This window comes from Zeugodacus cucurbitae, chromosome 6 (genome assembly GCF_028554725.1).
Source record: "Zeugodacus cucurbitae isolate PBARC_wt_2022May chromosome 6, idZeuCucr1.2, whole genome shotgun sequence".
Classification (NCBI taxonomy): Eukaryota; Metazoa; Arthropoda; class Insecta; order Diptera; family Tephritidae; genus Zeugodacus; species Zeugodacus cucurbitae.
Window position 1 is genome coordinate 49,435,739 of NC_071671.1, and position 26,529 is coordinate 49,462,267.

The following is a 26,529-nucleotide window of genomic DNA, read 5'->3' on the forward strand; positions in this document are numbered from 1 at the left end:
ATGTTGACACAAATGTCCAAGATCGATATAAAACGATTTAATCGATAGAGACATCTATTGGAAAACGGCGGAAGCAAAGTTGTAGACCAATACGTTTTTTTCTAATTTTTAGCAAATTTTGGTTCTTCTATTTTATTGAGCGTTCTTAAGAAATAAAAAAATTTATTGTGGAGACGTAGATATAAGTATTATTCGTTATCATAAGTATGTAAAACGTGATAATATTATATATGTTCCAATTCAAGTGTAATATTTTTATACTGTGATAAGGCATAATGATTAATGAGTGCCTTATGTAATTTCACGTTAGATAGTAGATTTTAAACAAGTCCATTCAATTGCAATATTTTTATTTAGGCAAAACAAACAAAAAAACGAATGAATATTTATGTAATACTCGTAGTTCATTCCCCGTCACCAAAAAGTTGTAAATATTTAACAATACACGAAATTCTTTGTAATTAATTTTACCGAGTGCCAAATCATGATAGAGAGAATTTTGACACATCTGTTCCAGCATTCAGTACGATAGTCTCAGGTGTTGTTGGAGCGCCTAAGCGAACCCATTCGCGCTTTAGCCCGGCATCTTTACGAGCAGATTGTAAAGCATGCTGAATGGCAAAAATTACACTAACTGCTAAGCAACATGGTGGTTCACCTGTTGCTTTTGAGCGCATAAATCCCGCTGAATTGGGACTTTTCTGCAGCAGTTCTATGCGAAAGTCAATCGGAATATCCTTTGCACCTGGTGGTTTGTAATTCCACGTGCGATTAGTTAGAAGTTCTCCTGTTGTCCGATCATATATCAACTGTTCCGTAAGCCAATAACCTAGCAACATAACAAACGATCCTTCCACTTGACCAATATCAATGTAGGGGCTAAGGCTTTCACCAGCGTCTTCCAATATATCAACACGTTTAATTTGATTATTTCCCGTCAAGACATCTACTTCAATTTCAGTTAGGCACAAACCATATACACTGTAATTCTGCATATCACCTTCTTTATAACGTTCACTAACTACCATATTTATTGCTTTTGCCCACGCTTGTTGTACAACATTCAGCCAGTTAGCTTCCTTTCCAAGTGAGTTTTTAATTGGCTTAAGACGTTCATTAAGAGTTTCGCAAGCTTTTCTAGTGGCAAAACAAAGACTTTCACTCCCTACAGCACCTCCAGTAACCATAGAATTAGCACCGTTGATAGTGTCGCTAGACTCAATCTTAATGTAAGATAATGGTACACCAAGTGTATGGGCTGCTACTTGAGCAACTTTCGTGTTCATGCCTTAAGAAAAAACAAGTAAACTTCTTATTCACTAAATCAAGTATAAATTACTTACCTTGACCCATTTCGATTCCTCCGTGAGATATAACTACAGTACCATCGGCGTGATAAATGGATACTGTGGCTGGAAATTGACCAAAAAGAAAAATTGGATATTCCATAATAGCCAAACCAAGCCCTCGTTTAGTCCAACGATTCTTCTCGTTGAATTCGTCGATTACCTTTCGACGATGACGATATTCTGTTGTATTAACAAATCGCGGTAGTAGCTCCTCCAGTTTGTTTCCAGATTTTATGTTAGCTAATCGTGCATCCACAGGATCTATATTTGCTTCAAATGCAATATGTTCCAGTATATTTTCAATCATTGCTATTCCTTCAACCGAACCCGGTGCACGGCACCATGTCGAACTGGGTGCATCGGTTATGACAGCTTCGGCCACTATTTTAGTGCTTATGTCAGGGAGTTCATAACAATTTTTTGCACAAACAACAGAATGTCCGTTAATCGGATTTTCATTGAGTGTGCACCCCGCATCCTGATAAAATGTATTTTTAAGTCCTACAATTTTTCCATTAGCTTTTATGTGAAAATCATAATCACTACGACAACCCCATCGTTTTCCGTTTGAGGTCATCATCGACTCGATGGTTTGCACGAAGCGAGATGGTCGATTTAGTTTGTATGCCACCAAGGATGCAGCACAGACAACCTGGTTTCCACGAGAAATTTTACTTCCAAATCCACCACCGAGGCGACGAACCTTCAATTGTACATTGTTTACTTTAAGTTTCAACATTTTTGCAATTACACTTTGAGTATGATCCATCCACTGCGTTGCTGCCCAAACTTAAAATGCTTCTTCGAAAGGAACAACGATAGTAGTTTGGGGTTCCATTGTAAAATGATATTGTCCACCCATTTCAAAAAGACCTTTAGCATTAATATCTGGTTCCTGTGAAAATTTTATTTCATCGAACTTCGAAGTTTTTATCATATTAATACGTTTCATTTCATGTGCTTCAAACACTTCTTTAGTTGATGTTAAAATATTATGTATACTGCTTGAATATGTCACTTTTACTTTGGAGGCAATACGGTTCGCAATATCATTTGTTTGTGCAACCAATACGCCTATAGGTTGGCCATAATATTTAACAATATCTGTACAAAAAATCTCTTCAAATTCATAGCCGAACAATGGGTCGCATGATGAATTAGTTCCCGGAATATCTTTTGCTGTATAAAAAGCTATCACACCTGGCGTTTGCAAAGCTTCAGAAGCATCAATCTTTTCGATATTTGCGCCAACTTTTGTTGCAATAGCAAAGGCACAAAAAACAGAGTTTGAAGAAGTTAGTACGTCATTCATGTACGTTGCTTCACCGGAACATTGTATCATGGCTAAACATAAACATGCATACATATACTATATAGTAAAATTTACTTATATTCACTAATAACATAATAATAATAAAAATAAATCGCTGAAACGCTAATCTCCAGAACAGTCGAACCGATTTCGCTAGCTCTTTTTTTAGAATATTCCTTGAAGTACAATGATGTTTCCTACGGAAAAATTGCCTGCAAAAGTCTTAAATTCACAATTTTCTAATCTCCCATACAAACAATTTGTAATCTATAGATCGTTGGACTAATTTTAGTTTTGAAATATTTGTGGAAGGCCAGGGAAACATTAGAAAGTAAGTATGGAAAAAATGTGAGGAAGATAATAATAAGAGAATTTTATTTGAATTACAGAATAATAAAAAAAAGAAAACAAAAAATAATAATATTTTGAAAGTTGTCATTGTTGCTTTGTTAAAATATTTGTATCATTGTTCAATTGTATAATACTCGTGACACACATGTGGTAAAAATACCATGATAAAAGTATTATGGTATTGTGTTTACTGCGTACTATGACACACATTGAATTGTAGTAAAGCCAAATACTAGTATTTGTTTCATAGGCAATAGATATTTCAAAAGAAATTTAAACAATAAATATTTACATATGTGCAATGGAGAAAGTAATTTTTTTATATTATAAAAAAATGGCAAAAATATGTATGTTCTCCACAAAAAAACAGAAATAATGTCCCTGTCGTTTTTGAAAAAAAAAATTTAACAATTTCTTATTCTCCATTTTATTTTTTTTTTTTTTTGAAAAGTCATTTTGACAAAATATTTTGAAATCTTTTGTATATAAGCTCTCTCCCAGGTTTCTTACCTATTTTTAGCCAAAGTGTATTCAACAAAGTGAACTAAGTATATGACATTTCATTTTCTTTTTACCCGAATTTGACATGTTTGTTGCCATTGATTTAACCCTTACATTTATTCAAAAATTAAAATTTTGAAATTCAAAAGTAAACAAATTTCAAACCAAAAAAAATATTTTTTAAATGAATAAAAGAATGTCGAATACTTTCTGTTTATGCAAAACAACTCATGGAAGCAATTTACTAATGTATTGTGCTCCAATTGACAAATTGGATCCCCAAATCAATAAATGCTTTTAGAAGTCGAACGAAAGGCTTTGGAATATTTCAGGAAATATGATGGCTCTTCCAAATGTATGTCCTAAATCTGCACATTATGTAGTTTCGAGATCTGGCGATATTTTTAGATAATGAAAATCTGGGTGGTGGGGCGCATAAATGGTTGTTAGAGAAATCTTCATCTGAAACAGTTTCGACATTAGTTTCAGTCTAAATAAAGAAAAGCTTTCTCTCGCTTAGTGAAGTTCTGACTTAAAGAAAAAAACCTTTAAACAGTTTCTCCTATTTCATCTGGAAAAGCTTCTTAGTTCATTTCAGGGGCGCACGCAGGGGGGGGTTTTGGGGTGTTAAAACACCGCCCCCCCCCCACCCCAAAGTAATTGAATTTTTAAATAATAGAATTTAATTTCTAAATAATATAATTTAATTCTACATAGTCATTTGAAAAATTGTAATTTGTTGTTTTCAACGCAATCTTTCTGCCGACGATGTAAGAATATGTAAAATAAATGAATTAAAAATATTATTTTTTTTAGAGTTTATTGTTAATCATAATACAGGAAAAATTTGAAAAATTTTTATTATGACTTTCAGTTTTCGTTTCATGAGCAAACTGTTGTGAAATAAATTTAAATTAAAAAAATTATGCTATTTGCAAAAAAATACTTCAGTGTCTTAACTTAACCGCTGATGTAGAAGATCCCGATGATTTCGTTGCTGAATTTAGAATGTGGAAAATGTTAAAAATCTTTTCTTCAGATTATATTTTCTAACTAAAATTTTGAATATATTTTCAGGAACTGATTAAATCAAACAAAGAGATCCAAAACTTTTTTAGACGCGTTGAATTGTTGCGATGCAAAAATTTTCAAAACAGTGCATCGTTTTTTAAAGATTGGAGCAATAATCCCTATATCTGTCGCTTCAAGTGAACGCTCGTTTTCCTCACTTCGCAGGCTTAAAACATATTTAAGAAATAAAACATATTTAAGAAATAAAACTGGAGAAGCACGCCTGAACGGAGGACGTGACGAAGGAAGAGATTTTAAATGTTATGGCCCAAATTAAAAGAAGATTAGACTTCAATTTCTGAATAAAATAATGAAACATTGTCTTTTTACCTAAAACCCCCTCCCCCCCAAATTTTTTTCCTGCGTGCGCCACTGGTTCATTTTGAGCTTTTTTTAATCAAACGTTCTATAGACTTGAGATACTGCCTTCCAAAAAACTTCTCTAAGATTTTCTTGATGAATTTAGTGAGCTGATCTGTAATATAGGAGACTACAGTGGTACTAGGAGATAACAGGCAGGTACAATGGTTTTGGTGAAGTTAAAACCAAAATCAGGTGTTTCTTGGTGCCCTTAAAAGAAATTAGTTTCGGGTGGACCAATTCTCATTCCAATATCTTTGTATTCAATATCCCTAAAAGGCTTCGAACCAAAATCAATACACCAACAAATAGGAGGATCCGTGATCACTTCGCTGCATTGAAATTGACTTTATTCATTGAGAAACCGAGGGAAATACGAACTCATTACTGTCAGTTTACTTGGATATCAAAATTATTACGTTTTACAACAACAAATATATATTTATGAACCGGTACCTTTTAAAAAATGGAAATATGTATATATATAAAAACCATTAGACAGCACCCAAACAAAGCGTAAAATTTGAATTAAGAATATATAAATTAGACTGCAAACGGCGCGTGTTGCATTTAATGCTCTCTTTCCCTTATTAACGCTGCTGCAAACATTTCTCAAATTCACGTGCGGCTGACAACAACTGTCGGTGCTCATTATCAAATTGCTCTTCGTACAAGATTCATTTCTTCGTTAATTACTTCGACGCCTTAACTGGCTTTTGTTTTTGTTATTTCTTGTTTTGATTGACACATCTCGCAATTTGAAGCATCTGAATGCGTTTCTCAGTGCGTTCAGAATTTCTTTTGTAATAATAAACACAAAAACAAAAATTTTATAACTTCACTTTCATGCAATTTCGCCGCTCTGGATTTTGAGTATAAAATAAGCGGCGATTGCAGCAAAGACATTTAATCGCATTTCGTAAAGGAACGGCTCTTTACACTTTACGTTTTTGTAATTTCATAATTTTGTGTCAAAAATGTTAACCAAATTTGCTGCAATAAATGTTTTGCTCGTTTTTGTCATTGTCGCCTTAGTTGAGGTCAAGTCCAACAGATTAAATTGGTGTGATCCCGAATTGTGTCCGAATGGAAAGCAACATCTGGCATGTGGGCATGATGGTGTGAGTTATTATAAAATACTCTTTTGGAGTAAAAATAGTGCAAAGTGAAAAATAAGTTATGAATATTTGAGAAATTTTAAAACAACTCTAATTACTTCATATTCAATCGTAACAGGATTTCACCGCCGCCTGCCCGGAAGACGCCGTCATGATGGATTTGCGCTCCTACAAGAAGGAGATTCTGCACGAGCACAATAAACGTCGCAACTTCGTAGCACTCGGCGAGTTGCCCGGCTATTATCCCGCCTCGCGCATGGCCACCATGGTGTGGGACGAGGAGCTCGCCTTTCTCGCTGCGCTCAATTTGAAAATGTGTTATGTGGAACATGATGAATGCAACAATACGCCGCGCTTCGCGAATGTGGGACAAAATCTCTCTGGCGTGGCTTACCAACGGCAGGGCGTTAGCATAAGTGAAGTGATAAGCCGTTCGATGGGCTTGTGGTTTGGTGAATATCCGTTGATCAACAGTAATTATATATCGAAATTCCGTGTCTCATCGAAATTGTTAGTATTTTGTAATTATTTTACGTAATTAATTACTTACTTAATTACATTTGTAATTTGTTTTGCATTACAGCGAGGAATATGGCCACTTTGCTGAGTTCGTGGTTGATCGTAATACCCACGTCGGTTGCGCTATCATCCGTTACACCAATCCTTCATTTCCTTTCTTTCACATCTACAATATGGCCTGTAATTATGCGAGTAAATATGCTTTGGGCGTGCCAGTTTATACTGTTGGCGAACCGGCGTCGGAATGTCAAACTGGCAGTAATCGAAATTATCCCGGTTTATGTTCCACAAAGGAGAAATACAATCCAAACTATGAATAAATGACAAGTGCTTTCTTGTTGTATAACAGAAATAAAGACTGAACTAAAAAATTAATATTAATTTGAAAACGTTTTGATTTTTATTTTACTTGAAGATGATAAAGTTAAATATTCATAATCATTGCTGGGTTCAATTTTGCATCCGTTATATGTGAGTTATATATCAGTTGTTGGCAAAGGACATGTTGAAAATCCCGCGTACTTATTGATTAGATAGATCTTTAATTAGTCTATTTGCATTATTTTATCATATTACGCGGTCGTTAATCTCTCATCTTCTAAGCTGCGTCATATAACTCATGTTTATTTTGGACATACTCGTTCTTCAACTGTGAACTGTCGTCCAGGTTATTGTGGCTTTATACCTTTAGATTCCGCCTCATTCTGAAACTGACTCTTTACAAGGACATCATTCATAGCCATGGTAACCTCCTTCTAATGCTGCCAAACGGAAGGCTAATAACGATAGAGATGTTACGGAGACAGGCTGGACAGATATTGATATTTCCATATATACACATGTTCTAATATATTGTTTGAAGGACCAATCCATGTTGATTCAAATACTTGATTGTGTGTCCTCTAATAAAACCAACTAAAGCGAAGAAACAAGTTTGTAGAATACTTTATGAAGGATATGGAATATATAGTCTATAAATATAATATTATTGTTCGGATCGTGTTTATTTCGAGGTTATTACTCTTAAAATTTCACTATGGTTTAAATCACGATCTCTAGTCTGTCTTCGTGGGGGTTACCGTAGGTTGAAAATTATTGATTCTGTTTTACAACGCTTTCTCAACAGACTTATAAGGGAATTATTATTTGATTAGAGGGATCTATGATTTTAAGTTTAAGGGATTGTGCATTACCTTCTAATATAGTATATCAAAATGAGTTTAGTATGAGGAGTTATCCACTACCATGTTTCTTGCTGTTGCGATTGGGTTTTGATCTTTCAATCGTCGATCTTCGTTCGAAACTTTTAAATTTATTAGAACGTATGTAAGGTGTTGTTAAGCCAAATTTGTATTAACTTACCTTCTTTCTGATCCACCGGTACAAAAATAGGATATATTGGTCTCACGAATACATTTCCGTCGTAATTTATGAATGTAGCTTAAGTCGACTTAAAATGAATTGAGCAATTTGGCAAATTTTTTTGAGACTCGATGTTGTTTCTTTCCTTAAAAGAAGTATTGGTATCCAAATCGAAGGACATTTAAATTTTTTTCGGAAATAAAAATATCTATTGTTAATTAAATCGACTTAGGCTCTGTGAAAAAAAGTCAATAACTGTCAGTCGAATATCTTCATAACTCGTACTTTTGAATTGGCAATAGCGTTTAGAAATCAAATTTAATACAAATTTACTTCCATAACTCAAACTTCCAAAACTCAAAGTTCTCCATAACTCGAACTTTTGAAGTGGCAATATAAGTCAAATTTTATACAAATTTCCTTCCATAAATCGAACTTTTCGACCAGGGCTTAATACCTCATACAAATATTTAAATGTGCATTTTTGTTATTGTTTATATTTCTTGTTCAATATTATTTTTTGAATTTCGGTAAACGTAGAATAAAAGGTTGATATGTTGTCGTTACTATACAACGAAAATTCGTACATACTTTTCTCGTTCGTTGTATCGTTACATTAAGAATGTACTTGTGAATTGGGTATTGCATAGTAAATATCTATATGTGCAAAATCAGTTTAGCTGATCTTTCATGGTGATAGTGTAGCGACAAATTCTTTTTGCATGGAAATTTCTTTGTAAAACTAATGTAGGTATATTCATTTAATGAATTATTAAAGTGTTGATCAGATTCATTTAACTTTAAGCTTAAAATGCCTCGTGGTACTAGTTGGTCAGCCAAGGAACAAGGAATAATCATAGAAATGCATAAAATTGGTTCCAAAATACGTCTAGACCAAAGCAATATCGAAGATGTATATCAAAACTTCTTAAAACCCAACTAATTATGGTATAGTGCGCGCAGCGGACGGAAAACAACATTGATGATCGGTGCTAGCACCTGCGCAGTTGCGCACTTGATAAGCAGCGGTTAAATAAGCATCTATTTAAGACCGCAAATCGCAATAAATATAAGTTTTCCAATTATACATAAAAATCAGTCTCTCAAGCACACATCCATGGTACCTAAACCAACGCTAAACAAAGGCACAATCAACCACATTTGAGGTTTGCAAATAAATACCAATTCTGGGCCGATAAGTCATAGAATGTAGTATTTAGTGGCGAAAAATAATTTAATTTGGTCGGCCCAGATCATTTCAAGAAATATTGGAGAGATTCGCATCAGGAACGAGGGTCCTGCTACAAGTGATGTTTTGGAAGCGGTACCTTGATTTCTTGGGCTGCATTTTGCTGCAGTGGAAAACCATCTACATGTCTATGTAGATATTTTGGACAGCGAGTTAATAAAATTTGCTGGCAATATTTATGGCATATAACTGGACATATCAGCAGGATAACGCTTCAATCCACACGATGAAAATCTTTAACGGCCGGAAAATTCCCGTATTACAATGTGCAGCATTAAGTTCGAAGCTAAATCTTATTGAGGATCTCTGGGGATCCTATCTGCTACTGCTTTCCAAAACGGAAAGCAGTTTGAGAAAATAAGCCATAGAGCAAGAATTTGCCAATATTTACATAACTATACTACAGTCAGTAGTTAATTCTCTGATTAAACGGCTTAATTTAGTTTTAAATATAAGGACAATGCTACTGACTATTAAAATTAACATTTCTTTCAGTGAAACTCAAATGTATATGATTTTCTGGTAAAAACAGTGGAATGCACATATAAGTATTTACTATAAGCCTAAACATACATTATGGTTTATACTTAAAAACAATTTAATTTTTTATTTTTTGTTTTTTTTTTTTTTGTTTTATAGCGTATATAATAGTAATAACAAACCTGCATACTCAGAAACCTTTTACAATATTCTAATCTTTTAGTTTATTTGCAAAAAGTTCATGCACATATAATTATTTGTATGGGGTACTTAATTTAATTTAAAATTTTGCCATCAACGAACAATTTTAAAAGAGTTCCTCTAAATCGTACGGCGGCGAACAAAATATATGGATTGCATAAATCATGTAACAAAGGCATGAGATACAGACGTTAAGAGCCAAACAATAACAAATTGCAACCAACAAAATTACAGAATACATGTTTTAACGTATGAACATAAAATTTCATGCGAAGTAAATAAATAAAACTGGGTATAAATCTATATTTTACAGCCTTTAGAAAAATCGTGTTTTAATGAAAATTCTATAACTCGAAGTTTTTTCGTGGATTATGGTGATTCAAGTTAGAGAAGTTCCACTGTATATATGTTAGGGGATCAGGCGCAATGATCATCTGTGCAACGTTATAGTTTTGTTACTTGGTTCATAGTAGCTAATTTTTTTATATATACACTAACATATACATAATATGCTTTGTAGTGCTTTATTGCGATTTTTTTTAATAAAAAATCATTCACAAAAATATTTTAATTTTTTATATGTTTTAAATTTATTTTAAAATATATGTAATTATACATGTGCCTATAAACATTAGAATATATTAAAAAACGTTTGTTCTTATATATCCGTAGGTATATAAACCACTTTGACGTCTAACGAGTTGGGATGCATAAACATTCAGTATGTGAAAAAATTGAATCAATCGAATTTCTTATCAATTTGTGCAATTAAGTATAATTCAGATGCAACATGCTGTAATCGGTACCCGAATGTAATAAAACTCGCTCTGGCGTCATAGGCGCAGTTAACGGAATCCACTTTTTCGATAAACCAGCATCTGAACGGGAAGACTGTAAGGCCTCCTGTAAAGCAAAACCTACAGCTATTCCCAAACAAATTGCTGGCTCACCAGTTGCTAAAATTATAAATATATCTTTAAAAGTATATGTTAACGTATAAATAAACAATTAACATACCCTTAGATCGCATAAAGCCAGCTACGTTTGGACTGCCGGCTAACATCTCAATGCGAAAATCTATTGGTATATCTTTAGCTCCGGGGGGTTTATAGTTCCATGTACGGTTGGTCTGCAATTCCCCAGTATTTGTATCAACAACTATTTCTTCAGAAGTCCAATAGCCGAGACCCATCATGAATGCTCCCTCAATTTGTCCAATATCTACATTTGGATTCAGACTCTCACCAGCATCTTCCAAAATATCCACACGAGTAAGATGATAATTTCCGGTAAGTATGTCGACTTCCACTTCAATTAGACCTAGAGCACAAACAGTATAGGGATCCATGTCGTTGGCCTTACAATTTTCGCTTGCAATCAAACTAATGTGTTTATTGTAAGCTGTTTGTATTATTTCTAACCATGACGGATTTTTAAGGGATTCCCGTACATTTTTTAGACGTTCATTAATTGTATTACAGCATTTGCGAACCGCCTAAAACATATACATATGAGATTAAGGAAATACATATGTCTTACTCAGAAAATATTTACATAGCAGAGTGTTTCGCTGCCAATAGATCCTCCTGTCACCATGCCATTAGCACCATTAATAGTATTACTACCTTCGAATCGAATCATATTCACTGGTATGCCTAATTGATGAGACGCTAATTGTGCAATTTTCGTGTTCATACCTTGACCCATTTCAATACCACCATGTGAAATGACTACTGTGCCATCACGATGATAAATGGCTAAAGTAGCAGGAAATTGTCCAAAGTAGCCAATGTGGTACTCCATGATGGCGATTCCCAGACCTTTCTTTCGCCAGCGATTATTCTCATTAAAGGTTTTAACATTCTGCTTTCGCATTTTGTAATCAGTTGATTGGATAAAGTGTTCTATCATTTGATCCATTTTATGACCTGGAATTAAATTAGCTTTACGTACGTCGACTGGGTCTAGTCCTGTTTCAAAAGAAATGTGTTCGAGAATGTTTTCAATCATTGCAATTCCCTCGACGGAACCAGGCCCTCGGCAGGGTGTGTTGCTGGGTGAGTCGGTTATAACCATAAATCCATCTAATTTGTAATTATCAGTAAATTCATAGCAATTTTTAGAGACTAAAACAGTATGGCCCATTGGGGATTCATTGGGATGACATCCAGCATCCACGTAAAATTCGGTACGCAAAGCAACTATTTTTCCTGTCTGCTTAACGTAAAATTCGTACTCAGAATGAAAAGCCCATCGCTTTCCTAAGATATTCATCATTGATTCTATAGATTGAACGAAACGTACTGGACGATTAAGTTTGTAGGCAGCTAAAGCAGCAGCACAAGCAGCGAAGGAACTTCTGGTTCCTTTACCCCCGAATCCTCCACCCAAACGACGAACTTTCACCTGAATTTGGTTAATTTTCATACCAAGTAAATCTGCCAGTACTCCTTGTTGAAGGTCCATCCACTGAGTAGTTGCATACACCTCCAATCCACCTTCAAAAGGAATAACTACGGCGGTATATGGTTCCAAGAAAAAATGGTATTGCAGGCCCAAATCCAATTTTCCGGAGCCACGTACATCATATTTTTCTTCAACATTTAGATTTTCTATAAGTGACTTAACCGTATGATTGATTCTATTAGAGCAGCCACTGTTGATAACATCATGAAGAGTAGGAAAAACTTCACCTTCGTTGCAATCATAAGTGATTTTTACTAACTCAGCTGCCACGTTAGCAGTGGCATTTGACTCTGCTACTATTAATCCGATTGGTTGATTGTAATATTTAATTGTGCCGCTTGCAAATAATTCTTCGTTTTCCAAGAAAAACATGGGTTCATCGCCAGTAATTGTGTTTTTTCCTGGAATATCTTTGCATGTTAAAAATGCAACTACACCTGATATTTTGAATGCATCTGAAGTATCAATATTGGTCACTGTGGCCCCCACATGTTTAGCAGTAACAAAAGCAGCCCATAGTTGATTTGGTGGTGCGGGAATGTCATTTGCATAAGTTGCTTCCCCTGATGTCTGCATTAAACCCTCGAATTTTTCACTGGGTTGGTGAACAGGAAAATCTCCTGTTATACTTTCGTATACCTGTTTGCCAGAGGATAGTGGACGCTTAAGTATTTCAGAGCCGCTTCGTAATTTCTCTGGTATTAAGCGGTCTGGAGTATTTTTTAATATGGTTTTATAAAGCAGACCACAGGCAAGTTTCTGTCTATATTCAGGCGAAGCATTAGATAAAACTGAATCAGCAGTCAAAGTATTACTGGCTATTGAGAAAATTTTTGCAACAACTTCTGTATCATAGAGCTGTTTTCCTTTTAATGTTTCTTCGATTTCCGTGGCATGGATGAACTCAGGACTTATACCTCCAAAACAAATACGGGCGTTTTGTATTTTAAGGCTTGGTCTCTCGACACTTATTAGAAATGCGGCGTTAACATAAGCATGCGCATTTTGGGCTCTTATCATAATCTGTCAAATAAGAAATGTTTGTTGATTATAAAAAAAATGCATAAGGGGAAAACGTTTACCTTGTAGGAATCAAAGATATATTGTTCACGTAAATAAGGTGGAAGAATAATTGCTCTGATAATTTTACCGTTCATTTCAGTTTGCAGGAATTCTGCCATTGTAAGTGTTTTTTCTTCTACAGCATTTTCTTGAAGTACCACTTGAGCGTTTAGTGCTTCAAATACGATGTGTACATCGGATGGAAAATCGTTATGATAGTACTTCATGATAAGATTACCTGCTAAGGTACCCATCTGAAAAAAAATATTTACATACATAAATGAAAAAATATTGATATTTTAGTTATTTTATAAACATAACGAATTGTATATTAGAATTTCAGTCATAAATATATTTAATGTTAAAATGATGTACTCACATTTCGTACTGGTATATTTGCAATCAAATCAAAGTGCTTCCACAGTTGCTCACAATATTCATACCCTTTGATGTTAGCTGCCTCCTCAAATATTGCCATTGTATCTGTTAAACTTAAGTTACCGCCTAATGTTATGGCTTTTGGGGTAATACTGTGTTGTCTAAGTTCAGCTACACCATTGACATCGATAAATGTGTTAATAGAGGGATCACGTCGGAAAACACCAGTAGCAGTATTACCAGCAACCAAAATATATTTGTTATTTTGTAATTTTTCGATAGCTGAGAAGACTTCAGCGATTGACTTGGGCCAATACCAATGACTACCGTCCTTATATTCTATTGGTGATCGTTTTGAAAGGAGGCTACAAGAACTTTGGCACATACTATTTGAAGATTTCGCACATACTATATTATTGATGTCTTCAATATCCTGACACTCTGCAGGAATTTCAATTGTGCTATCGACTGCAAAAGATTTCATAGAGTCTAATATAGGTCGGTATCCAGTACAGCGACAAATGTTGCCCCCAAAAGAATTTTCCACCTCTTTCATAGTAACATTGCCACTCTTAGATTTCAATAAACCATACATATTCATTACGAATCCAGGCGAACAGAAACCACATTGAGTGCCATTCATTTTGGCCAAACGTGTCTGAATCGGATGGTAGCCAACATTCTTATTACCAATGCCTTCTGTAGTTGTTATGTCCCAATCAGTGCACGTATTCAGCAATGTCAAACACTTTAAATGTAATAAGGAACACCTTTTAATTCGCTAAATAGTTGATATGAATATTATAATAATTTAACTTCAACTTACAGAGTTGACAGTCCATGTTCGTATATTTCCAGTAATCGGATGTTTTCCCGTAACAACGCAAATACATACACCGCAACCGCCCTCTTGGCACATCAATTTTGTACCTGTGAGTCCCGCATGCTCACGAATAAAAGTATTTAAAGTTATATCCGCTGGTAGACTGGATAGTGGTACTGCGTAAATTTATGTTTAAATGCATTGACAGTTGAAATTGTAGTCGACATTATTACATAAATTGTACTTACTTTTGTAAATTTTGCCATTAATTGAAAAATTAGTTGACATTTTGATACTTTTACTTTTATATGCGTTTAAATGCTAATTTATTTTCCACTTGCTCCAACAGAGACACGTCAGTTATACATGACTGTGTAAAGTATATTGAAAATATACTGCGCGTCTATCTATTAAATAACACTTTTGCCCAAAGTGTGCATAAATATGTATGTTCATACATATACTACATAAATAGATATTTGGGTGTATTTGTCTACGTATTTAGCTACCCTGTCGGATAACTAATGTATATGATATTACTATTAATTTAAAATATTTAAATGATTTCAATATATGTACATATGTATGTATGTATATTTTGAAAATTTGATTATTTTTTTTTAATTCCAAACGAAAATACTAAAAATTAATGTTGATATGACTAATCTTTAACAATATGAATTCAATAATAAACTTATTTCATTGACATACATTTCTAAGTTTAGTTTCCTGCTGGGACTATTTTATATAAACAAGCACTAATAACTTTTCATGATAACAACTACATAGTAGCGGCAATTGTACATATACATATATGTATATACTAGCTGTTACCCTGTGCGCTTCGCTACACCTAAATCGATTAAAACTCTTAAGGGTTTTTACTTTGTGTTTTATTTATTGTTGTAAAACTGTTACGTATTTATAAAACATATTGGTATACAACATTTTTTGGTTTTTCCACCTGGCGCGTAAATGAATAAGCGCCTTGGTGTTCCCACTCTCGAGCATGCGACGAACAATTGGCCATGGGAGAAGCACGGCTCTTCCAAATTGACGCCGCACACTTGAAACGTTTGCCCTGGCGATTTGTTGATGGTCATCGCAAAGGCAAGACTTACTGGGAACTGCACGCGCTTAAATTCAAACGGCATGTCCGTTGGAATCATGGGAATGCGTGGTAAGAGTACAACTTCACCTGCTGCCTTGCCATTTAGTATTGTTGCTTCATTCAAATTTGGCCACAATTTTTTTACTGAAAGTCTTGTGCCATTACACAAAGTCGGTGGCTTCAGATTTCGTAGAAGTATAATGGGTGAACCGACTTTCAGGACCAAACTATGCGGTGGCCAACCGGGGGGATCCAAAGAATTCAAGAATTCAGTTGGATAATTGACTATTTCATCTTGATTCAAAACGCTATCAATCGATGTATATGTTGTAGCTTCTCCTGGAAGTTTTTCTTGAATGGCAAAATTGATTTCGTTGACGTGTACATTTTTCGGTGCCAATATTGCGCGAGTTAATACTTTAACCTTTAACCACAACCTTATCTTTCAGTAAACATTAAAGAAATATCATCAAAACAACTTTATCTTAGAACAATAGAAGCGCACTATCAGTACCACAAACAATAACAATCCACATAGTTATTTACTAGTAAACAACTAGCATCTCAATAGTATGAACAGCGATAAGCATAGCCTATATAAGCACACTTGAACAATTGCCTCGATGTCACTTTACCATTATCGACTGCCGAGTAACTAGCTACCACTTGTAACACTTGCTTTATCACACTTATCTTATTTATAATGAAATTTAAGTTTTCTGTTGGTTTTCCTTACTGAATTAAAGCATTTTTAGTAGTTTTCAACATAACCTTTGTATGGGAGGTGGGCGTGGTTATAATCCGATTTCCTCCTAAAATACCTAAAAGAAACGAAACTAGAAAATTTCCTTGATATAACTTTAGTAGTTTGCGAGATATGTACAAAAAACTTAGTAGGGGGCGGGGCCACGCCCACTTCCCCAAAAAAATTACATCCAAATATGCCCCTTCATAGTGCGATCCTTCATACCTAATTTTACTTCCATAGCTATATTTATGGCTTAGTTATGGCACTTTATGTGTTTTCGGTTTTCGCCATTTTGTGGGCGTGGCAGTGGTCCGATTACGCCCATCTTCGAACTTAACCTTCTTATGGTGCCAAGAAATACGTCTTCCAAGTTTCATCAAGATACAGCTTGCACGGGCGAACGGAAAGACAGACATTCGGATTTGAACTCCACACTTCACCCTGATCTTTTTGATATATATAACCCTACATCAAACTCGTTTAGTTTTAGGACTTACAGCCCTCCGTTATGTGAACAAAACTATAATACTCTCTTAGCAACTTTTGTTGCGAGAGTATAAAAAAATTGATTGTGGAGACGTAGAGTTAAGTATTAAGTATCGTTATCATAAGTATGCAAAACGTGATAATATTATATATGTTCCAATTCAAGTGTAATATTTTTATACTGTGATAAGGCATAATGATTAATGAGTGCCTTATGTAATTTCACGTTTAAACAAGTCCATTCAATTGCAATATTTTTATTTAAGCAAAACAAACAAAAAAACGAATGAATATTTATGTAATACTCGTAGTTCATTCCCCGTCACCAAAAAGTTGTAAATATTTAACAATACACGAAATTCTTTGTAATTAATTTTACCGAGTGCCAAATCATGATAGAGAGAATTTTGACACATCTGTTCCAGCATTCAGTACGATAGTCTCAGGTGTTGTTGGAGCGCCTAAGCGAACCCATTCGCGCTTTAGCCCGGCATCTTTACGAGCAGATTGTAAAGCATGCTGAATGGCAAAAATTACACTAACTGCTAAGCAACATGGTGGTTCACCTGTTGCTTTTGAGCGCATAAATCCCGCTGAATTGGGACTTTTCTGCAGCAGTTCTATGCGAAAGTCAATCGGAATATCCTTTGCACCTGGTGGTTTGTAATTCCACGTGCGATTAGTTAGAAGTTCTCCTGTTGTCCGATCATATATCAACTGTTCCGTAAGCCAATAACCTAGCAACATAACAAACGATCCTTCCACTTGACCAATATCAATGTAGGGGCTAAGGCTTTCACCAGCGTCTTCCAATATATCAACACGTTTAATTTGATTATTTCCCGTCAATACATCTACTTCAATTTCAGTTAGGCACAAACCATATACACTGTAATTCTGCATATCACCTTCTTTATAATGTTCACTAACTACCATATTTATTGCTTTTGCCCACGCTTGTTGTACAACATTCAGCCAGTTAGCTTCCTTTCCAAGTGAGTTTTTAATTGGCTTAAGACGTTCATTAAGAGTTTCGCAAGCTTTTCTAGTGGCAAAACAAAGACTTTCACTCCCTACAGCACCTCCAGTAACCATAGAATTAGCACCGTTGATAGTGTCGCTAGACTCAATCTTAATGTAAGATAATGGTACACCAAGTGTATGGGCTGCTACTTGAGCAACTTTCGTGTTCATGCCTTAAGAAAAAACAAGTAAACTTCTTATTCACTAAATCAAGTATAAATTACTTACCTTGACCCATTTCGATTCCTCCGTGAGATATAACTACAGTACCATCGGCGTGATAAATGGATACTGTGGCTGGAAATTGACCAAAAAGAAAAATTGGATATTCCATAATAGCCAAACCAAGCCCTCGTTTAGTCCAACGATTCTTCTCGTTGAATTCGTCGATTACCTTTCGACGATGACGATATTCTGTTGTATTAACAAATCGCGGTAGTAGCTCCTCCAGTTTGTTTCCAGATTTTATGTTAGCTAATCGTGCATCCACAGGATCTATATTTGCTTCAAATGCAATATGTTCCAGTATATTTTCAATCATTGCTATTCCTTCAACCGAACCCGGTGCACGGCACCATGTCGAACTGGGTGCATCGGTTATGACAGCTTCGGCCACTATTTTAGTGCTTATGTCAGGGAGTTCATAACAATTTTTTGCACAAACAACAGAATGTCCGTTAATCGGATTTTCATTGAGTGTGCACCCCGCATCCTGATAAAATGTATTTTTAAGTCCTACAATTTTTCCATTAGCTTTTATGTGAAAATCATAATCACTACGACAACCCCATCGTTTTCCGTTTGAGGTCATCATCGACTCGATGGTTTGCACGAAGCGAGATGGTCGATTTAGTTTGTATGCCACCAAGGATGCAGCACAGACAACCTGGTTTCCACGAGAAATTTTACTTCCAAATCCACCACCGAGGCGACGAACCTTCAATTGTACATTGTTTACTTTAAGTTTCAACATTTTTGCAATTACACTTTGAGTATGATCCATCCACTGCGTTGCTGCCCAAACTTGAAATGCTTCTTCGAAAGGAACAACGACAGTAGTTTGGGGTTCCATTGTAAAATGATATTGTCCACCCATTTCAAAAAGACCTTTAGCATTAATATCTGGTTCCTGTGAAAATTTTATTTCATCGAACTTCGAAGTTTTTATCATATTAATACGTTTCATTTCATGTGCTTCAAACACTTCCTTAGTTGATGTTAAAATATTATGTATACTGCTTGAATATGTCACTTTTACTTTGGAGGCAATACGGTTCGCAATATCATTTGTTTGTGCAACCAATACGCCTATAGGTTGGCCATAATATTTAACAATATCTGTACAAAAAATCTCTTCAAATTCATAGCCGAACAATGGGTCGCATGATGAATTAGTTCCCGGAATATCTTTTGCTGTATAAAAAGCTATCACACCTGGCGTTTGCAAAGCTTCAGAAGCATCAATCTTTTCGATATTTGCGCCAACTTTTGTTGCAATAGCAAAGGCACAAAAAACAGAGTTTGAAGAAGTTAGTACGTCATTCATGTACGTTGCTTCACCGGAACATTGTATCATGGCTAAACATAAACATACATACATATACTATATAGTAAAATTTACTTATATTCACTAAGAACATAATAATAATAAAAATAAATCGCTGAAACGCTAATCTCCAGAACAGCCGAACGGATTTCGCTAGCTCTTTTTTTAGAATATTCCTTGAAGTACAATGATGTTTCCTACGGAAAAATTGCCTGCAAAAGTCTTAAATTCACAATTTTCTAATCTCCCATACAAACAATTTGTAATCTATAGATCGTTGGACTAATTTTAGTTTTGAAATATTTGTGGAAGGCCAGGGAAACATTAGAAAGTAAGTATGGAAAAAATGTGAGGAAGATAATAATAAGAGAATTTTATTTGAATTACAGAATAATAAAAAAAAAGAAAACAAAAAATAATAATATTTTGAAAGTTGTCATTGTTGCTTTGTTAAAATATTTGTATCATTGTTCAATTGTATAATACCCGTGACACACATGTGGTAAAAATACCATGATAAAAGTATTATGGTATTGTGTTTACTGCGTACTATGACACACATTGAATTGTAGTAAAGCCAAATACTAGTATTTGTTTCAAAGGCAATAGATATTTCAAAAGAAATTTAAACAATAAATATTTACATATGTGCAATGGAGAAAGTAATTTTTTTATATTATAAAAAAAATGCCCAAAATATGTATGTCCACAAAAAAACAGAAGTAATTTAAATGTGTCTTAAAACTCAGTCACATAAGAACATCCAAACACGCTATACATGTCTCTGTCGTTTTTGAAAAAAAAAAATTTAACAATTTCTTATTCTCCATTTTATTTATTTATTTTTTTGAAAAGTCATTTTGACAAAATATTTTGAAAAGCTTTTGTATATAAGCTCTCTCCCAGGTTTCTTACCTATTTTTAGCTGTGTTTAGAGAAATACCACAAATAAAATACTGATATTGTTACCAGAAAAATACTACATTGGTATTCGTACGAACTATAGTATTGTTACTACTTCTGTGTCTCGGGTATAAGGTTGTGTCGATAGCCCAAAACAATTTGTAAAAAGTGTTTTAATTCTTAATGTCAAAATCTGCTATTTTGTTTTGTTTTAATGATTTAAAAATAAAATTATGTTTTTTTGAGTAATAATATTTCTAAAGTATGAATCAAAGCGCTTGAATTTATTGCACAGTAATTAGTAGAATTTATCTATACTACTATTATAAAGAGGAAAAATTTGTATGTATGTTTGTAATGAATAAACTCAAAAACTAATGTGCTGATTTCAAAAATGCTTTCACCATTGGAAAGCTACATTCACCACGAGTAACATAGGCTATACTTATTGCTAGAATCTCAACTTTCTGGAAATAGTTCTCAGGTGAGGGTATCAAAAAACTCCATGATGGAGAAACTTAATCTGAAATTGAAACTCGCTTCTCTTCGCATCGCAATCGCGTTGCTTGCTGAACAGAATTTAAAAACCTGCCAAGTACGCGCTTGAGAGTCGAGTACGGAGCGTGTGTAGCGGCTTGAAGAACAAAATATTATAATTATACAAGCTCGCACTAGGGCGTCGAACTCTGAGCGTTCGCAACGCCTTCAAAAACAGAGAGAAAAACAACGGACACCAAAGACTAGAGTTCGGACAACATAGGATTGCATACGATAGTTAAATACAAACTGTGAATAGGGGATCTGGAGGGATTTAGTTTCTTGCTTCTCCTTGGGGTACTGGATAAAAGTGTCTAATTTTATTGATATTGGCAAAAATTCGATCGCAAAATAAGGTAGACCTAGCGTTGGTATAGGGCAACTTGGCACCTGTTAATATGCAGACAAACTGTACATTCGACATTGAAATAACTCCTAAATTGCAATTCAACGAAGCGCCAGAATCTTTAATACTCTTCAGAAAGCTGCAGTTTCTAATTCTATTTCACTATACCAATAGTTAACTAGGATATAATTGAACTTATACCGTATCCATAACACGCGTGGGCGGGTCTACTAGTAAATAGATACATTACATAACTTTTCACATTTATACATATACTCGTATCCATTATTTTATAGTTTAATATTTTACCTTCAAGTTTTTGCACAGCTTCAGTGACTGGATAATATTTTTCTATAGTTTCAAAAGATTGAGTTCCGGATGAAAGGGGTCGTAGAAGTAAGTCGCCACCACTTTTGTATGCGTCCTTCACTTTGTCTTCAGGTGCAATTTTCAGGAAGCTTTTGTAAAGTAAACCAGCGGCAAGATTATTTCGATATTCTGGAGAAGCGTCAGGAAGAATAGCATTGGGTTGTAGGTGGCTAATGAGGTTTTGGAAGATATTCGAAATAGTGTCATTTTCAAATAAATTCTGACCAACTAAGGCCGATTCTATTTCATTGGCATGTACGAAATCGGGTCTTATACCACCAAAACAAATACGAGCAAATATTACTTTTCCTTCTAGCATATGTAACAAAAATGCTGCGTTCACATAGGCGTGCGAATTTTGAGCCCTTGGCATTATCTAAAAATGTTTATATAAATTGCAAATGTAGACTACTGTTATAATTTTACTTTTACTTACTTTGTAAGAGTTGAAAAAAAATTGGTCTTTTGGATAGGCTTTTAATTCGAATGCAATAATAATAATTTTTTCGTTGGACAGAGCTAGATATTCTTTAAGTGGTATGGTTTTCCATGTAGACACGTCGTCTGCAACAATAACTTGGACATCTAGAGCTTCGAATGTTATGAATACATCTGAAGGAAATTCTGGGTGGCATTTTTTTAAATTGATATTGCCAGCAAGTGTGCCAGTCTGGGAAATACATATATAATATATTTATTATTTCTTTTCTCAATTTTTATTTTTCATATGTATATGCATTATGATATTTATTATCGTAGGATAATATTATTTGTCTCCCATCATAGTACTTATGATAAATACTCTATTTGCCACCTACTGTGTTAATTAAAATCATGAGTTATCTATATTGTATATTAGCAATGCACTTGATGCATTAGTACTATTAGCAATTACGTTAATAAGTATTCCACTTTGTCGCATGTTTTACATATATGTATACATGTATATATATATATTTATATATATATATTTATATTTATATATGGATATATATATATATATATATGTTAAAAACTTATCTAATAAGTAGATATGTACATATGTTTATGGTAACAAAGGAGTATATTTTTATGTAGCTTTTTGGAAGGAGAACTTCTCGAATATAAAAAAAAATATTTGGAATATGATTATCTTCATACAAATGTTATTTTAAGCAATATCCGAAAGGTGGATATAATTTATGAGATCTTACAAGGAAAATTAAAATTAAAATTGACTTACTTCTCATAACTATTGATAATAATAATAGAGTAAAAGTTAACTTCGGCTGTACCGAAGCTAATATACCCTTCACAGGTGCATTTCCTTTAGTAACTATGTGTTTAAGCAAATCGAAAGACGTAAGAAAAAGTAAGTGAAAAAAAGAAAACATTTTACTAATTCTTTTTAGCCGGGTTGTTTGCTAGAAACATTAAGGATATATAGTTAACCGATCTGAACAATTTTTTCGGAGATTATATTATTACCTTAAGCAGTAATCCATGTCAAATTTCGTGAAGATACCACGTCAAATGCGAAAATTTTCCATACAAGCCATTGGTTCCGATTGTTCGGTTTGTATGGCAGCTATATGCTATAGTGAACCGATCTGAACAATTTTTTCGGAGATTAAATTATTTCTATGAACAATAACTCACACCAAATTTGTAGTAAAATAGATATGTAGTAAAATGCGAAAATTTTCCATACAAGCCCTTGATACCGATCGTTCAGTTTGTATGACAGCTATATGATATAGTGGTCCGATATCGATATCGTTCCGACAAATGAGCAGCTTCATGAAGAGAAAATAACATCTGCAAAATTTCAAAACGTATATATACAGACAGACAGACGGACGGACAAACAGACGGACATGGCTAAATCGACTCAGTTCAACATACTGATCATTCATATATATATACTTTATAGGGCCTCCGACGTTTCCTTCTGGGTGTTACAAACTTCGTGACAAACTTAATATACCCTGTTCAGGATAAAATTATGTAGTAACTCAACTATATAGTATTATATAAGGTATGGATGTTACAAGAAAGGTTAAATCGATCATATATGTAGATGTAAATATGCTTAAACCTCTTAACTATTACTCACATTACGAACTGGCAGATTTGCGATAAGATCAAAATGTTCTCTCAATTGTTGGCAATATTCGAAACCAGGATTCAGGGCAGCTCGTTGAAAAATTTCCATGGCTTCAGTTAAACTTATATTTGCACCCAGTGTCAATTTGTCATTAGTTATGGAGTGTTGCTTTAACTCAGGCACCGCGTGAATATCGAAAAAGTGTCTTAGATCTAATGGACGCCTATAGACACCATGGGCTGTATTTCCTCCGACAAGCATGAATTTTTCATTGTGTATTTTAGATAGTACTTCAAATAGTTCAGAAAGTGAACGTGGCCAATACCATTGTGTACCGTCGGGATATGTCAAGTAATGTGAAAGCTTTTGACGGGCCAACTTAATATGCGAATCGAATTTGGGACAATCGGTAAGCACGAAATCTTCGATATCTATACATTCTTTCGGAACCTGTATAGTACTATCAACGGCGAATGATTTCATAGCGTCCAATATCGGTCGGTATCCAGTGCATCGACAAATGTTGCCACCAAAGGAATTTTCCACCTCCATCATTGTAACATTTCCTTTTTTTGATTCAAGAAGACCGTACATGTTCATAACAAAACCAGGAGAACAAAAGCCACATTGAGTGCCATTCATCTTGGCTAAACGTTTTTGGATTGGATGATAGCCAATATTTTTGTTGCCAATACCCTCAGCTGTTGTAATCTCCCAATCCATGCATGTGTTTAACAAAGTCAAACACTTTAAAATACTAACATATAAATCCTTGCTGATTAAAAAAAAATGGTTTTAATGCGCACTTACTGAGTTAACAGCCCATGTACAGGTTTCGCCGTTGACGGATTGTTTACCTTTAACGACACACACACAAACGCCACATCCGCCTTCTAAACACATGTTTTTGGTAGCCGTTAACTGTACATGTTCTCGTATAAACGTATTAAGGGTGATATCTGGTGGAAAATTTGTAAGATTTACTGAAACAAATAAAGATTAAGATAAAAATAATCATTTCCAAAAATACAAAGTCAAATACTTCTTATATTACCGTTGTATTTACAACCGTTAATAATAAATGCAGTTGTCATCCTTTTTATGCTTAAATATTTCAACAAATTTGTTCAATACTCAATTTTATGTGACTCTCAATTCCGAACTGCTTGAAGCATTACACGCAACTAGTTTTTTGAAAAGGGGTACCTGTTTAATAGAAGTATATATTTCACACATACATACACATGTTTACACACGTTCAATCAGCCATTGTGAAGTATATAATTATGAAGTAGCAATGCGAAAATACAAGTGTCCGTAAGTATTATGGTCGATTTTTGGCCGAGTTTTCCTAGCTATTTATAACTTTGCTCTTGATGTTATCTTACATATAGAATTTTCAAATGTTTCACCACCTCTAAACCACTTATGGATATGTAACATCTTTTGTCAAATGGTGATCTTTATTAATAAACAAGTAAGGAAGGGCTAAGTTCGGGTGCAACCGACGATTTTATACTCTCGCAATTTATTGATGTAATTTTATAAAGGTAACACAATTCGACCCATATATGCGGCATAAAGTTCAATAGAATAACGAAAATCATCATAAATAGTATATGGGGACTGAGGTAATTCCTAAACCGATTTCACTCGTTTTCACCACCAAGATACAATATATCATAGACTATACGGTCACTTAATTTTATATTACATATAATTTGGTATATGAGATCTGGCGGAAGTTATGACCCGATTTTTACCATTTCAGGTACAGAGACAAACTGTTATAAGAAAAAAATTCAGAGGGAATGAATTACATTAAAATATCTGAGAGATTTATCTATATTTTCGATGAAAAATTTCCCTTAGGCACTGAGTTCTTCATGTTCGATATCAGGGACCTTGAAAAGTCATGGTCCGATTTTGACAATTTTTCCACAAGTGATGTCACAGCTCAAATACAGTATTTGTGTAAAGTTTTATTCCGCTATCTTCATTTGTTTCTAATGTATATATATATATATATTATAAAGTAAACGAATCAGAAGAATTCAAAATTGAGTTCAATACTACGGTTCATAACTACGTCTACTTCCCATAGACGTAGTTATGAACCGATTTCACCCATATTCCACCCGTGTCATGAGGGTGTCAAGAAAGTGTTATATACCTAATTTCATTGAAATCGATCGAGTAGTTCTTGAGATATGGTTTTTGACTCATATTTTGTAAAAAATCTCAGTATAGCTTCCTTCTGCCATTTCTTATGTAAAATTTGGTGTTTTTGACGTTTCTCGTTAGTGAGTTAACTCACTTTTAGAAGGACAGACATCCGAATTTCAACTCCACTCGTCATCCTGATCATTTATATATAGTATATAACCCCATATCTAACTCTTTTATTTCTTGGTGACACAAACAACCGTTATGTGAACAAAACTATAATACTCTCTTTAGCAACTTTTGTTGAGAGAGTATAAAAAACACATATTTTTCTTTTTTGACTTGACTGGGTTTTCAACCCCAGAACCGTTGCATAGTATTCGGGCCTTCAATGCACTCAAATATGTATATCGGACATACGTAAAAAACTGTTTTGAGTCATTAAATATGTATGCACTTATAATTTTTAGTAGCATTCATGAATACAAAACAAATTACTATAATATCGAATCTAGAAAAGTGCAACAATGAGCCATTTAGTTCCAGCTGAGAATAGTTTGGATATATACAGCACGCCAATATGTCCACATGTACAGTGGAATTTCC

General features: G+C 34.3%; 5 protein-coding genes and 1 long non-coding RNA gene across 7 annotated transcripts; 1 reads left to right on the forward strand and 5 right to left on the reverse strand.

The window, feature by feature from the left end:
* Window positions 1-329: 329 nt before the first annotated feature.
* Window positions 330-2,118, reverse strand: LOC128922437 (uncharacterized). Its single transcript, XM_054232858.1, has 2 exons — window positions 1,344-2,118; window positions 330-1,288 (listed from the first exon to the last, which is right to left on the reverse strand). Exons 1-2 carry the CDS (start codon window positions 2,116-2,118, stop codon window positions 483-485), a joined length of 1,581 nt encoding a protein of 526 aa, XP_054088833.1. The 3' UTR covers window positions 330-482.
* LOC128922438 (uncharacterized) lies at window positions 2,109-2,725 on the reverse strand. The gene has a single exon (XM_054232859.1). It carries the CDS (start codon window positions 2,713-2,715, stop codon window positions 2,140-2,142), a length of 576 nt encoding a protein of 191 aa, XP_054088834.1. The 5' UTR covers window positions 2,716-2,725; the 3' UTR covers window positions 2,109-2,139.
* Window positions 2,726-5,593: 2,868 nt separating this feature from the next.
* Window positions 5,594-6,970, forward strand: LOC128922439 (antigen 5 like allergen Cul n 1-like). The gene is made up of 3 exons (XM_054232860.1): window positions 5,594-6,065; window positions 6,181-6,572; window positions 6,646-6,970. The coding sequence occupies exons 1-3, from the start codon at window positions 5,922-5,924 to the stop codon at window positions 6,899-6,901; spliced, it is 792 nt and encodes a 263-aa protein (XP_054088835.1). The 5' UTR covers window positions 5,594-5,921; the 3' UTR covers window positions 6,902-6,970.
* A 2,863-nt stretch (window positions 6,971-9,833) lies between these two features.
* LOC128922440 (uncharacterized) lies at window positions 9,834-14,992 on the reverse strand. The gene is made up of 7 exons (XM_054232861.1): window positions 14,851-14,992; window positions 14,606-14,778; window positions 13,781-14,527; window positions 13,422-13,655; window positions 11,428-13,362; window positions 10,891-11,368; window positions 9,834-10,829 (listed from the first exon to the last, which is right to left on the reverse strand). The coding sequence occupies exons 1-7, from the start codon at window positions 14,888-14,890 to the stop codon at window positions 10,642-10,644; spliced, it is 3,795 nt and encodes a 1,264-aa protein (XP_054088836.1). The 5' UTR covers window positions 14,891-14,992; the 3' UTR covers window positions 9,834-10,641.
* A 2,196-nt stretch (window positions 14,993-17,188) lies between these two features.
* On the reverse strand, window positions 17,189-24,971 carry LOC114803542 (uncharacterized). Of its 2 annotated transcripts, none has more exons than XM_054232864.1 (7): window positions 24,812-24,971; window positions 24,568-24,740; window positions 23,767-24,504; window positions 22,108-22,341; window positions 21,612-22,047; window positions 18,199-19,548; window positions 17,189-18,143 (listed from the first exon to the last, which is right to left on the reverse strand). In XM_054232864.1, the coding sequence occupies exons 1-7, from the start codon at window positions 24,849-24,851 to the stop codon at window positions 17,338-17,340; spliced, it is 3,777 nt and encodes a 1,258-aa protein (XP_054088839.1). In that variant the 5' UTR covers window positions 24,852-24,971; the 3' UTR covers window positions 17,189-17,337. The 2 variants fall into 2 exon arrangements, with proteins under 2 accessions (XP_054088839.1, XP_054088838.1); XM_054232863.1 differs by having other exon boundaries at window positions 24,800-24,916.
* Window positions 23,038-23,760, reverse strand: LOC114804771 (uncharacterized). The gene is made up of 2 exons (XR_003752888.2): window positions 23,556-23,760; window positions 23,038-23,468 (listed from the first exon to the last, which is right to left on the reverse strand). It is a non-coding gene; the product is annotated as an uncharacterized LOC114804771 (long non-coding RNA).
* Window positions 24,972-26,529: the final 1,558 nt, after the last annotated feature.